The 12,187-nt window shown below is 40.7% G+C and overlaps 1 protein-coding gene across 1 annotated transcript in view; it reads left to right on the top strand.

Moving 5' to 3' along the window:
• Nucleotides 1–12,187, top strand: part of Shab (Shaker cognate b) — a 260,638-nt gene that overhangs the window by 81,249 nt on the left and 167,202 nt on the right. Inside the window, exon 2 of the mRNA XM_067148672.2 lies at nucleotides 254–1,097. Within this exon, the coding sequence (XP_067004773.2) occupies nucleotides 254–1,097 (844 nt within the window). The remainder of the gene's footprint in view (nucleotides 1–253; nucleotides 1,098–12,187) is intronic.

Here is a 12,187-nt window from a genome sequence, read left to right on the forward strand (position 1 = left end):
AGCTTATTCCTTTAATGTTAGTCATTCTTGAAATAAGATTATCTTCACCACAACACAAACCGGTTTACAAACGAGTTTGCCTCCTTTTCTGTAGAATATTATTATGACGTGGACCGCGGTAGGTGGAGCTGAATAAGAAGCTTACAACAATGGAGCATCCCGGGGGGAGATGTGATGATGTATGTACAAGTAGGTACATTGTTAAGACCAATGTCCATCTTGTACGAGGCAGGTGTTACTTTTGACGTTCCAGGTGATTGCTGTCATCTCCATCCTCTTCATTGTGCTCTCTACCATAGCGCTAACGCTCAACACCATCCCCAGCCTGCAGTTCAATGATAACGGCACCTTTCAGGACAACCCACAGCTCGCCATGGTGGAGGCCGTCTGCATCACTTGGTTCACTCTCGAATACGTCCTTCGGTTTAGTGCTTCCCCTAATAAATGGAAGTTCTTCAAGGGCGGTCTCAATATCATAGATCTCCTCGCAATCCTCCCTTACTTCGTATCTTTATTTCTTCTGGAGACAAATAAGAATGCCAACGACCAGTTCCAAGACGTTCGTCGTGTGGTTCAAATTTTTCGAATCATGCGAATCCTCCGTATTCTCAAATTAGCCCGTCACTCGACAGGTCTACAAAGTCTTGGATTTACGCTTCGTAATTCTTATAAGGAGCTGGGTCTCCTAATGCTCTTCCTTGCCATGGGTGTGCTCATCTTCTCGAGCCTCGCGTACTTCGCCGAGAAAGAGGAGCCCGGTACCAAATTCATTAGCATACCAGAGACATTCTGGTGGGCTGGAATAACTATGACTACAGTCGGCTACGGGGACATCTACCCCACTACCCCACTGGGGAAAGTGATAGGAAGTGTCTGTTGCATTTGTGGGGTTCTGGTGATCGCTTTGCCCATTCCCATCATTGTCAACAATTTTGCCGAGTTCTACAAGAACCAGATGAGGCGGGAGAAGGCGCTCAAGAGGAGGGAGGCGCTGGAACGAGCCAAGCGAGAGGGCAGCATCGTCTCCTTCCACCACATCAACCTGCGCGACGCCTTCGCCAAGAGCATGGATCTCATCGACGTCATTGTGGACACAGGTGAGTACATCCTCCGACTGTAGCATGTAGTTGTATGAGAAATATGGATCAAACAATGGACACGGAACCTCAACTTAGAGACACGAGCTTTTCAAAAATGAAAGGAATCATGTTTTGTAGCCCATTTGTAATTCACACCAAATATAAAATTTGCTGAATGTTTAAATCACTCTTCGTCTCTGTGCCGGCTAAGCAACATTGTAAATGCTTATAGTCAGCGCATTCTCCATATCACAAATTGTTTTCCATGCCTATATATTATTAAAAGTACTACTGTTGATCACAACAATATTATACATGACTCTTTCTAAGCGTGTTATGATTATTACTTTCTCAGAATGCAATATATCAAAAGAAGTTAACAATGAATGTATAAAAGGATTTTCCTTGCTCCACGTCCCGGCTAGATCTTGGATCTTTGCCTGGATTTGAGTGAGGGCTCGTCGAGGTCCACTCAGCCTACGTGTTTACAATTGAGGAGCTATCTGACGGTGAGAAGGCAGCCTCGGACTAGAAAACCAAGAATAACGGCCGAGGGGATTCGTCGTGCTGACCACACGACACCTCGTAATGTGCAAGCCTTTGGGCTGAGCAGCGGTCGCTTGGTAGGCCATGGCCTTTCGGGGCACCATGGGATTTGGTTTGGTTCTTTGTTCCATGGGTAATGAAACGTATATTGGATCACTGAAGAAATTACATATTAATTTCGTGATCAGAATAGCATCTTTTATTCCATCATTACTTCGAGTTCTGACTGGATTCTGAAAGAAATGCTTCCTTAAAGGCCACATGGGTATAAAGAAATCCCAAAATCTCAAGGCAACGACGTAATGGGACATACTAAGCAAGACAGGTAATGAGGTAGTGAAATGTCGTATGGCTTTTAGTGCCGGGATATCCCAGGACGGTTTCGGCTCGCCAAAGTGCAGGTCTTTCTATTTGACTCCCGTAGGCGACCTGCGCGTCGTGATGAGGATGAAATGATGATGAATACAACACATACACCCAGCCCCCGTGCCGTAGGAGTTAACCAATTAAGGTTAAAATCCTCGACCCGGCCGGGAATCGAACCCAGGTCCCTCTGAACCGAAGGCCAGTACGCTGACCGTTCAGCCAACGAGTCGGACAATGAGGTAGTTGCTAGCAGAGACAGAAAGTTCTATAACCGCTTCACTGATGCTATGAGTAACACATTTCATTTTATTTTCAGGTGTTTGTCTTGCGTCGAAATCCACTACTGAGGACACTGCGCAGCTCGGTAGATTATTTACTCCAAACCAATGAATTGTAAATAATTTCGTGTGGCTATTCCTTAACGGGTGCAGCCGTGCAGCCCTTGTAAGGCAGGCACTTCAACGAGAGTGGACGGTATCTGCCGTGTACGTGAACTGCGTGCTTTTATAGTAGGGGATAGTCTTGTGTGTGGTGTGTGATATGCAGGGACGTTGGGGACAATACAAAGACCCAGTCCCCGAGTCAGGGGAAATATTTAAAGTTGAAATCTCCCGCCTGGCCGGGAATCGAACCCGGGGCCCTCTGAATCGAAAGCGACTACACTGACCATTTAGCCCAGGTGTCGGACAAGCCAAAAGTGAGACATCAAAGTCAGTGAAAGTTGCAATAGTACTGTAAGCTCCGCCTTCGGCAAGTAAGAGGGAACCATAATCAGGTGGTAATAAGGAAAGAAATACATATATTTACCTTGAATTATTTCCTTCCATTGATATGTCGATAAAATTACATTGTTATTATGAATCAGGAAGAGGATAAATCCAACCCGTGGATAATGAAAAGGAAACTGTTTTTGCTAGTGTCTTTACGTCCCACCGACACAGACAGGTCTTATGGCAACGATGGGGTAGGAAAGGCATAAGAGTTGGAAGGAAGCGGCCATGGCCTTAATTAAGGTACAGCCCCAGCATAACCATCTTCAGGGCTGCCGACAGTGGGATTCGTGAAAAGGAAACAACAGGAAAGGAGGGAAGACTAGAGGTTTCACGTCCCAAAATCAAACTAACTTTTAGGGTTTTGGGAAATAGCGAAGTGTCAAAAGTCTGTCCCACAGGAGTTCTTTTACGTACGGTGAAATATACCCACGCGAAATTCACGTATTTGAACACCTCCAAATAAAACCGCACCGAGCGAAGATGGAACCCACCAACTTGATCTGAAAACGCCACGGACCAGAGCTCACCATTTAATTCAAAGTACGTAGATGAAGGAGAGCAGCCCAATAAACATGATGCAAATTATTTTGGGTCCAACTCAAACCTCAATGGTCAATAGGCATATTTGTTTCATTAGCTCCCTGGATGAACATTTTGTTCTAATCTTTACGTTGACTTGTATAAGAACAAAACTGACCATCAACGAAGGCAAAGCAAGCTTGGAATTTTGCGTAATAATTTATCTCGAGTCTTGGACATACATTTTAAATGGACATAATTCAAATTTCACCACGGATGCTTCGGTGAGAAGTACTGGTGATTTCGACCAGCTGCCATACATTTCCTTATCGAAGTCACATTCCCAAAAGACTTGGAGTGAGTCTTGATAACTAGAGACAGGAAATGTTATTGGCCTATGATCATGGAATTCTTTTCCTGTAGAATGAGTCTTTAACAATACATCAAAAGTCATCTCCGTACTGGCCATGAAGGCCCTTGAAGGGGTGGAAGGTAAAGGATTCCATTATCCGTAACCTCGGCACTTGATGGGGTAGAGTGGTTACCTCTACACCCGGTCACCTTTGCCCCCGAGAATTAACCTGGTACTCATTTTTGGTGCAGGCTGAGTGAACCTCAGGGCAATGTGTACCTCCGGAAGTGGAAATCCCATTTCTGAAATTTTACGATCTCCTGACGGGGATTCGAACCCACATCCTCCCGGGGGAACCGAGCACTCTTTTACCGCCTCGGCCAGGCAGCTCCTCCAAGACATCAAGCACACTCTTATATGGAGGTGGTGATAAAACCTCATTAATACCAAACAGAGAAAGTAAAGCCGTTGAAGGCCCTTAGACCTCGATACAAAGAACTGTATGCTCGGGAATTAACCCGGTACTCATTTTTGGTGTAGGCTGAGTGAACCTCCGTTAAACATCCCGCTCCGTAGTATCGTGGTTGACGATTTAAAAAAAATTAAAAACCCTAATCTTTACCGCTGATGATCGTGTCCATTGTACACTTCTGTGGTTCCATATTTATCGTACATTTTTTCTAAACTAACATTTTAAGGGTGGTAAAATATCGTAAGTACTTCAACCTACTGTTTGTCTGCATGTCGTAATGTAGTAGATCCTTAACATAGAGCTACCCATTTCCCTGCTGACATACTCTGAGATGAGATCAATACCAGGATACACAGAACATGAGTGCGAACAGACAAACATTCAGGTTGCTAGCTTAGCATTACCCCAGTAAGATGTGAGTTTCCAAGACATCAACAGTGCATTCCCCTTTTAATATTCAACCTCCAGTTCAATCCAAGGAAATAAAACATACAATAGGAGACATTCTAGATTATGGCACACTTGAATAATAGTTTCTTACTGACATAAAACAGATTTTGAGAAGTTGTTCGAAGTTCAAAGCTAAGGTCTTTGAGGGATTTCTATTTCCTAAACCATAAAGAATGAACAAAGTCCCGTAAGTGAAGATTCGCAACGAGTCATATGACAAAAGTTGAATTAGGTTTTCTTATTAGTTTCTAATGTCAGAATTGGAGGTATTAATACTGAATTCAATAAAATTGAGGGATATTATGTTTTGATTAAACAGGAAAAGTACCTGCTCTCGAGGGCAGTTACCATCAATTACCAACAATAAGCAAACATAAATTAATAAGATGTAATATTGATAGAGTACCAACAATACATCAGACACTTGCCGGTCTGTTTATATGAACAAATTTATTGGTATAGATACCCCAGAAATACTAATTACAAAAGTCATGTGAACAAATCACGGATTAGGTCGAGCATTCGTGCAACCACTTAATAAACGTAATTTATGAACTAAACACATTATACAAGATATCTGTGACTATCGAAGCAATGGCAGACTCAGCTAGGATTCCCGTAATCGATACTCCACGCTCACAAGTTGCTAGCCCCTTGATTGTCAGCTACAATGTCTGATCACAGTATGTAAACATAACCTCATGGTCCAGAAGTGCGGCGCATTTAGTTGCAACCTCATGTGTGGCAGCAGTTGTCTGTCAATAAATTTGAATAACCCTGAGACCGATGAGAACGATAAGATGAGCTTCCACAGTATCTCGAAAGAATATTGTTTATTCTCCCCAACACGGATTATGATTGCAGATAAGAAGGCTGTGGTTTGAGAGCAACAAAGTACACTGGTTCTTGAACGCTGGGAATTTTAAGTCGATAAACAATAAATCTTGGCGTTATTGGATTCTCTTATCGTGGCACTGGCACCAGGCCGATTGAGTGTGCACTCAGCTCATCCACGTGGTAACGGAGCGTCCCAGCGCTTCTGTAGGACTTCACAGGCGCTGTAGGACACAGTTTGAATCGAAATTTCACAAATCTTAGAACGAACCGCTACACTTATTTAATTGAAATAGAATGGCAGGGGTATGTTTGGAATGGATTACTATACGACTAACAAGTATTCACGAATGCTGTAATTAGGCCTATCTAATTTACTCCCTTTTGTATATTTGAACAAAATAATGATACGCATACCAATTTGTATAACGAAGAAGTGAAGTCTTGAAAGAACTAATAATGTTTTCGTCGGTCTGTCTTCAGACCAACTTGTTGTGAGTTGCAGCTGGGTGGACTCAGAATAGCTTATCCACAAGTTGGAAGTAAAAGATGTAAAAGTAGCGGGAACAGGTGGGAACTGTGGTAGGTGGGCATTCGTAGTGAGAAGGAAAAGGCTGAGTTAGGAATGTCTGTGGTGTGTTTTACCGGCTTCGGTGGTGAGGTCGTGTGACATGTATGGAGGAGGAATATACTGGGCTCGGCCATGAAGGATAAGTGCCTTGGCCAACTCGATCCCCTGATCTGTCCCCGATCGAGCACGTATGGGACATCATTGGACGACAACTCCAGCGTCATCCATAACCGGAATTAACCGTCTCTGTAATGACCGACCAACTGCAACAGGCATTCCACAAGCTTACATGCGGCACCTGTACGACACAATGTATGCACGTTTTCATGCCTGCATTCAACAGTCAGGCGATTACACTAGTTATTAATGGACCAGCATGGCACATTTGCGATGGCTTTTCTAGCGCGGATATTAACCTGTAGTCTTGTACCTTTAAGCAATAAAAAACTCCTATGTTACCTCGACAACAATATTGCCAAAATCTCCGTATTTTACATGCCTTATTTCATGGTGTTTGGATATATTTTTCCGCTAGTGCATTTATGGAGCATATTGCGTATGTACTGAATAGTACTTCTTCCATGTACACTACATTGTACCGAATAACTACATAAACCCAATTGTAAAATTGTGAGTTACACATAGTATAATAATAATAATAATAATAATAATAATAATAATAATAATAATAATAATAATAATAATAATTGTTTCGGGGTTTCCATGGTTCACAGAGGAATAGGAAGCGCCTCGGATGAATGGCTGGACCGGGGATTACTTAGAGCAACTTTTAGTATAACAAATTTGGAAATTTTATTGATTTCATTTCTTAAAATTGAGAGATAGAAATTGAATGGTGTAACGAAGAACAATTGAAAATTTAAAAACGAGCTCGTCATATCTAATAAAGCCTTGGACTTATAAGTCCTAAATCAGGTACAAAGTAACTTGGGATAAGCTCCTAGTCGTTAAATTACATATGAAAGAGCATAATTGCTCGTGACAAGTACAATATTGTGAAAGAACAAGGTTTGCTCCAAGCAAGTACACTTCATAGGAGTCTCAGCTCCAAAATACAAGAGTCTAGGCTCATAGAGGCAATCAGTTTCTTTTGACACACTTAAATTACACTAGGCAACCATAGGGTGTCCCCACTTCAAAGTGTTCATACACGGTTACCCCATGGTGGACTTATCAATTGCAATGCTCCACAATAAGTTCGATTACTGTTCCCAAAGGAACCCAAAATTAATACACAGTTACCCTAAGAATAACACAGAATAAACAGGGGCGTAATTACCCATACTACAAGGCCTTAAGAATAAAAAGAAAAGGTTGCACATAACCGGCCAACAACAAAAGGCAAGGGGGTGAAACACCAGCACTCCTTATAGAAACTTCTGGAAGAAAAAGAACCCATGTGGACTTAGGACCCAATGACGCAGAGGCTAATCCCATACTAAAAAGGGTGACGAAAAGGAGAATTTTTTAAAGCCAAGAAAAGATTTTCAATGTTTAGAGGTTGAAAACTTTAGTCACCCAATTCCAACTTGAAGGGGAGACAACTGAGGGTCACCACTCGCGTTCCCTTAGATTACATGTTTCCCCATTAAGGAATAGAACTAGAGTCCGGAGACTGCGCAGAAGGCCCTACATTTAAACCACCAAAATACAAAATGACATTAAGAAACGGATGGAACCTTCCCCTCAAACTACCCGCAGGCACAATCACACGTTTAGGTAAATTCTGCCTTTACCTTGTATCGCTAGATCTTCTTCAATCAGGCCTCGCCTCTGCCTCCCTAGCCCTGCAGGGCCTCCGTCAAGTTGCACTCTCAAGCAATGGAGCAATTCAGACAAGACGGCCCTAAAGTGCCCTCCTTATACAGTTACATACGGGAAAGTTCCATATTAAATTAAACTACAACAGACCGGGCGAGCTGGCCGTGTGGTTAGGGAAGAGCAGCTGTGAGCTTGCATCCGAGAGATAGTGGGTTCGAATCCCACTGTCGGCAGCCCTGAAAATCGTTTTCTGTGGTTTCCCATTTTCACAACAGGTGAATGCTGGGGCTGTTTCTTAATTAAATCCACGGCCGCTTCCTTCCCACTCCTAGGCCTTTCCTATCCCATCGTCACCATAAGACCTATCTGTGTCGGTGCGACGTAAAACAAATTGTAAACTACAGTATGCTTATAGGCTGAATTTCCATACACACCCCCGGGTTTGATCGGCTAGGGAACATATTTACAAGCATATGATAGGTAGATTACAATAGATGAGGAGCCAGCTAAAGTGTTGACAACTTCGGTATATGAAAAGAAAATCCTGAAAAGATGAAGTTTACCAACTACCGAAATAAACATTTCTCTGTTAAGGAGTTTGTGTTTAGTCATAAGAGTGCGCTAATAAATCGATGTTTGAGCCCTCTAACAGTCGAAGAAGAAGGTTTTGGGAATTTAAAAGTTCTTGTCCGTCGGCATAGGTGGCCTTTGAGAAGGCGCGCAGAAGGCGGCGAAGGTGTACCTCTGGTATAATAATAATAATAATAATAATAATAATAATAATAATAATAATAATAATAATAATAATAATAATAATAATAATAATAATACAGATGTACCGTGATTTACTTCATATATAGTTGTCACCATTGCTAGGTAATATATTCCCCTGCATCTACAATTTTAATTTTATTACATAGGTCTATCATATTAAAAGTCGGTGTTCTTAAAACCCGTTTTATTGCGCCTTAGAATGGAATATTCTCATTTTAGGATACTTACATATCTAAATCTTTGAAAAGAAGTTCGTCGTTTTCCTATGCCCGTTCTCTTTGTAGCATTTGCTGAGAGTTGCGCAGTGGCGTAATGTAAGGTTTTAAGCTACTATGGCATGCGGCTAGTCAAACAACATACTCTAAAATTTAGAAAATGCTTATTCTTCAATAAGGATATGATCTAAGGTCAGGTTGCTTCTAAAGGAATTAGTTTTATGATGGGATAATCGATTACATATCAAAGTAATTTTCTGCATAACTTCAAATTACGGAAAAATAAATTACATCTAGATTCGAAATATCCTTCGGCATATCGAAAATTTCGTGTTACAGACGTTCGAATTGTAGAAAATACATAACACGTAAAATGTATAAAATTCCGTCGGGAAACGACAATTCCTTCGGGATATCGAAAATTCGAACTATAGAAGTTTGACTGTACTATTAACATTCCTATCTGATGAGGAAAGAAAGGAGTTACGAGGGAATATTAAAGCTGCGAATGGAAGTAATAATATTCCACTATGATACAATATTAGACTCATTGAAATAAAAAAATCATACAACTGTTAGTATTCCTGCACTTTTCCATGGTGCATAGTGCTCGTATAATTGGATTTTGATCAATTACCAACACCTTCTCGATGTAATTACTGTACTCCCGCAATGAATGACATCAAGTAACAGATTCCTTATAACATCAAAGGAACTTACAACCAACGCTCAAAAAGCAAGTCAAAACCATGGATGATTATGACCTACCTTCCCACTGGTTGGTGAAGAATTTCGGAAATTTTGTTGCTAGCTATGACGAGGAAGTCCCTGTATAGATTGAGATCCGGAGTAGGCAGATCAAAGGTTAATTTAGGCAGATGGGGATTCTCTGATAAAAATGATATTCAGTGTGAATGTGGAGAAGTGCAGACTGTACAACATTTGCTGCAATGCTAACTGTGTCCAGCCTCCTGTACTCATTACTCGACAGTAAATACACTAGAAGTAGCCAAGTTCTGGTCACAAATAATACAATATTTGAACTGTGCCTGATATGTATATGTTTCTGATACGAGAATAAATAAATAAATAAATTAATAGCTGTAGAATGATTTCGGGCATTAATAACACCTCTCACTGCACCAGAGCACTTACGATGACCTCTTAGCGCCATCGTATCACAGATCCAGGAATTATACCAGCCTGAATGAATGAACGTCATTTCATTAGACCGACTGTGTTCTTTTGACGTGGAACGTTGATTGTACCCATTGTAGTTTGTAGGAAGGAGACTATTGATCATCACGTCAGTTACATCTTATCGGCCTGCATATCCTTCGGTTAAATGTGAAGCGCATGAGTCACCCGATAAATTTCACCTGATCTAGGATATTCCGTTCAAACCAAATTCTTTTGTGCTGTATAGAAAGCCATTTCAATATAGTTCATTATCATAAAGTTCTACAGAATGCCATGTTAAAGTGAATTGTGTGATAATAACATGTTACTTCATTTTATGTTAATGTCGAAATTCTCTAATTAGGTACAGGGTTGCCACTAGGATAAAACACACTTCATTTCCCAATATATAACTTATCATCATGGAGCATAAGATCCTAGTAGTTTCCACTTCCAGATCATTCTGGGTGCCTGGTCCAGTGTTAATCAGCTTCATTATCACGAGCCTGAAGAATTCGCCCGCCTTGTCCACATTGTCGTTGCTCCGCCATTATTATCGCTTGCATTATCGGGTTCCGCTAGCCAACTCGCAGTCAGCCTTCATTGTTACAGTAACTCCAGTCTCCACGGTTTTATATCTTTAAAATAAACCCATTTTTAACCTTACTTGTACGAGCTGAGTAATACCCAGCCATATTTTTCCTCAACGTCTTGTACTTCCATATTATACAGTCTCGAGAGCTGCACCAGTGCCAAACTTTGGTCTATCGGATTTGCAGGTTGTCTGGAGATCTCTAAATGAGATCCACACCCAAATACAAGTTTCAAAATCGATGTCCATAATCACCCACGGTGGGTCAAAAGGAAATATTTTATTTGAGAAGACGAAATATCTCGCCGTCTGTAAGCTCCCACAAAAACCGTATATAGTGAAATGTATCCACGCATGAATAGCTTTCCAATGTCGTAGGAACACGTCATTCTTATCTCTATGGTGCACCAATATTACTCAATATTACCATTATACATATAAACGTCATTATTATTATTATTATTATTATTATTATTACTATTATTATTATTATTATTATTATTATTATTATTATTATTATTATTATTATTATTATTATTATTATTATTATTATTATTATTATTATTATTATTATTATTATTATTATTATTATTATTATTATTATTATTGAACCTAGTCAACAGGTATCCAGGTTTTAAACATATTACGATATCTGGCATTGATGTCTCCTGTAACTCATCGTTCAGATTCCTGATGAGTGATCAATATCGAGAAAAAGTGCGAGCGGTACTCTATCGCATGAAGAAACTATTGTGTAATCTAAACTAAACCTTCATCTTAGAATCCGAGTCCTTAAATGTTACGTCTTCTCCGCTTTCTTTTTCTGTGCGAAGGCATTAACACTCACGGAGTAATAATTGAAGAATGAAATACCTTTTAGCTCTGGTGCTGTCGTATGCTTAGAATACCTTGTATGCATTACGTAATGAACGCTATGACTATACAGCGTATGGGGAAACAATTACAAATAACAAAAATAATCAGAGAATGGAAGAGAGCATATTTTGGCCTCATTACTCGTAATGAAAAATATCATCCGCAACACCTTATACTGCCTTGCGATGGCGCATTTCCTGGTTCAGAAACCTGCGCCGGTGTTTTTTTCAATTTGTTTTATGGTGACGATGGGATAGGATAGGCCTAGGAATAGGAGAAGGAAGGAAGCGGCCGTGGCCTTAATTAAGGTACAGTCCCAGGATTTGCCTGGTGTGAAAGTGGTAAACCACGAAAAACCATCTTCAGGGCTGCGACAGTACGGTTCGAACCGGATACAAGCTCACAACTGCACGGCCCTAACCGCACGACCAACTCGCCCGGTGCGCCGGTAGTTCAATACATTATGAGCTGACTCATTTAGAGTAGCTGTTAGTAGAAAGACTTGGCCTATATTGACTGCTAACGTCCTTTGAGGATATGGCACTTCAAGAAGAAGGAGAAGTCGCACGATTACATTTATTTCTGCATGATTCCACAGCCCAAGCGCGATCACACTGCAAATTACGCTTGAGACATGCCGCCGTAAGTAATATATGAGGTAAATATCACAACACTAACAACTTTCAACTGTAACATGTGTGGAGGTTATCAGGGTAATGAAAACTAAAATTATTACTCAGAGAGGTAGTGTGTTTTACTGTCCAATAAATTTATCAAACTACTATTTACAGTTTTTTACAAGTTCAC

Source organism: Anabrus simplex, chromosome 5, assembly GCF_040414725.1.
Source record: "Anabrus simplex isolate iqAnaSimp1 chromosome 5, ASM4041472v1, whole genome shotgun sequence".
Classification (NCBI taxonomy): domain Eukaryota; kingdom Metazoa; phylum Arthropoda; class Insecta; order Orthoptera; family Tettigoniidae; genus Anabrus; species Anabrus simplex.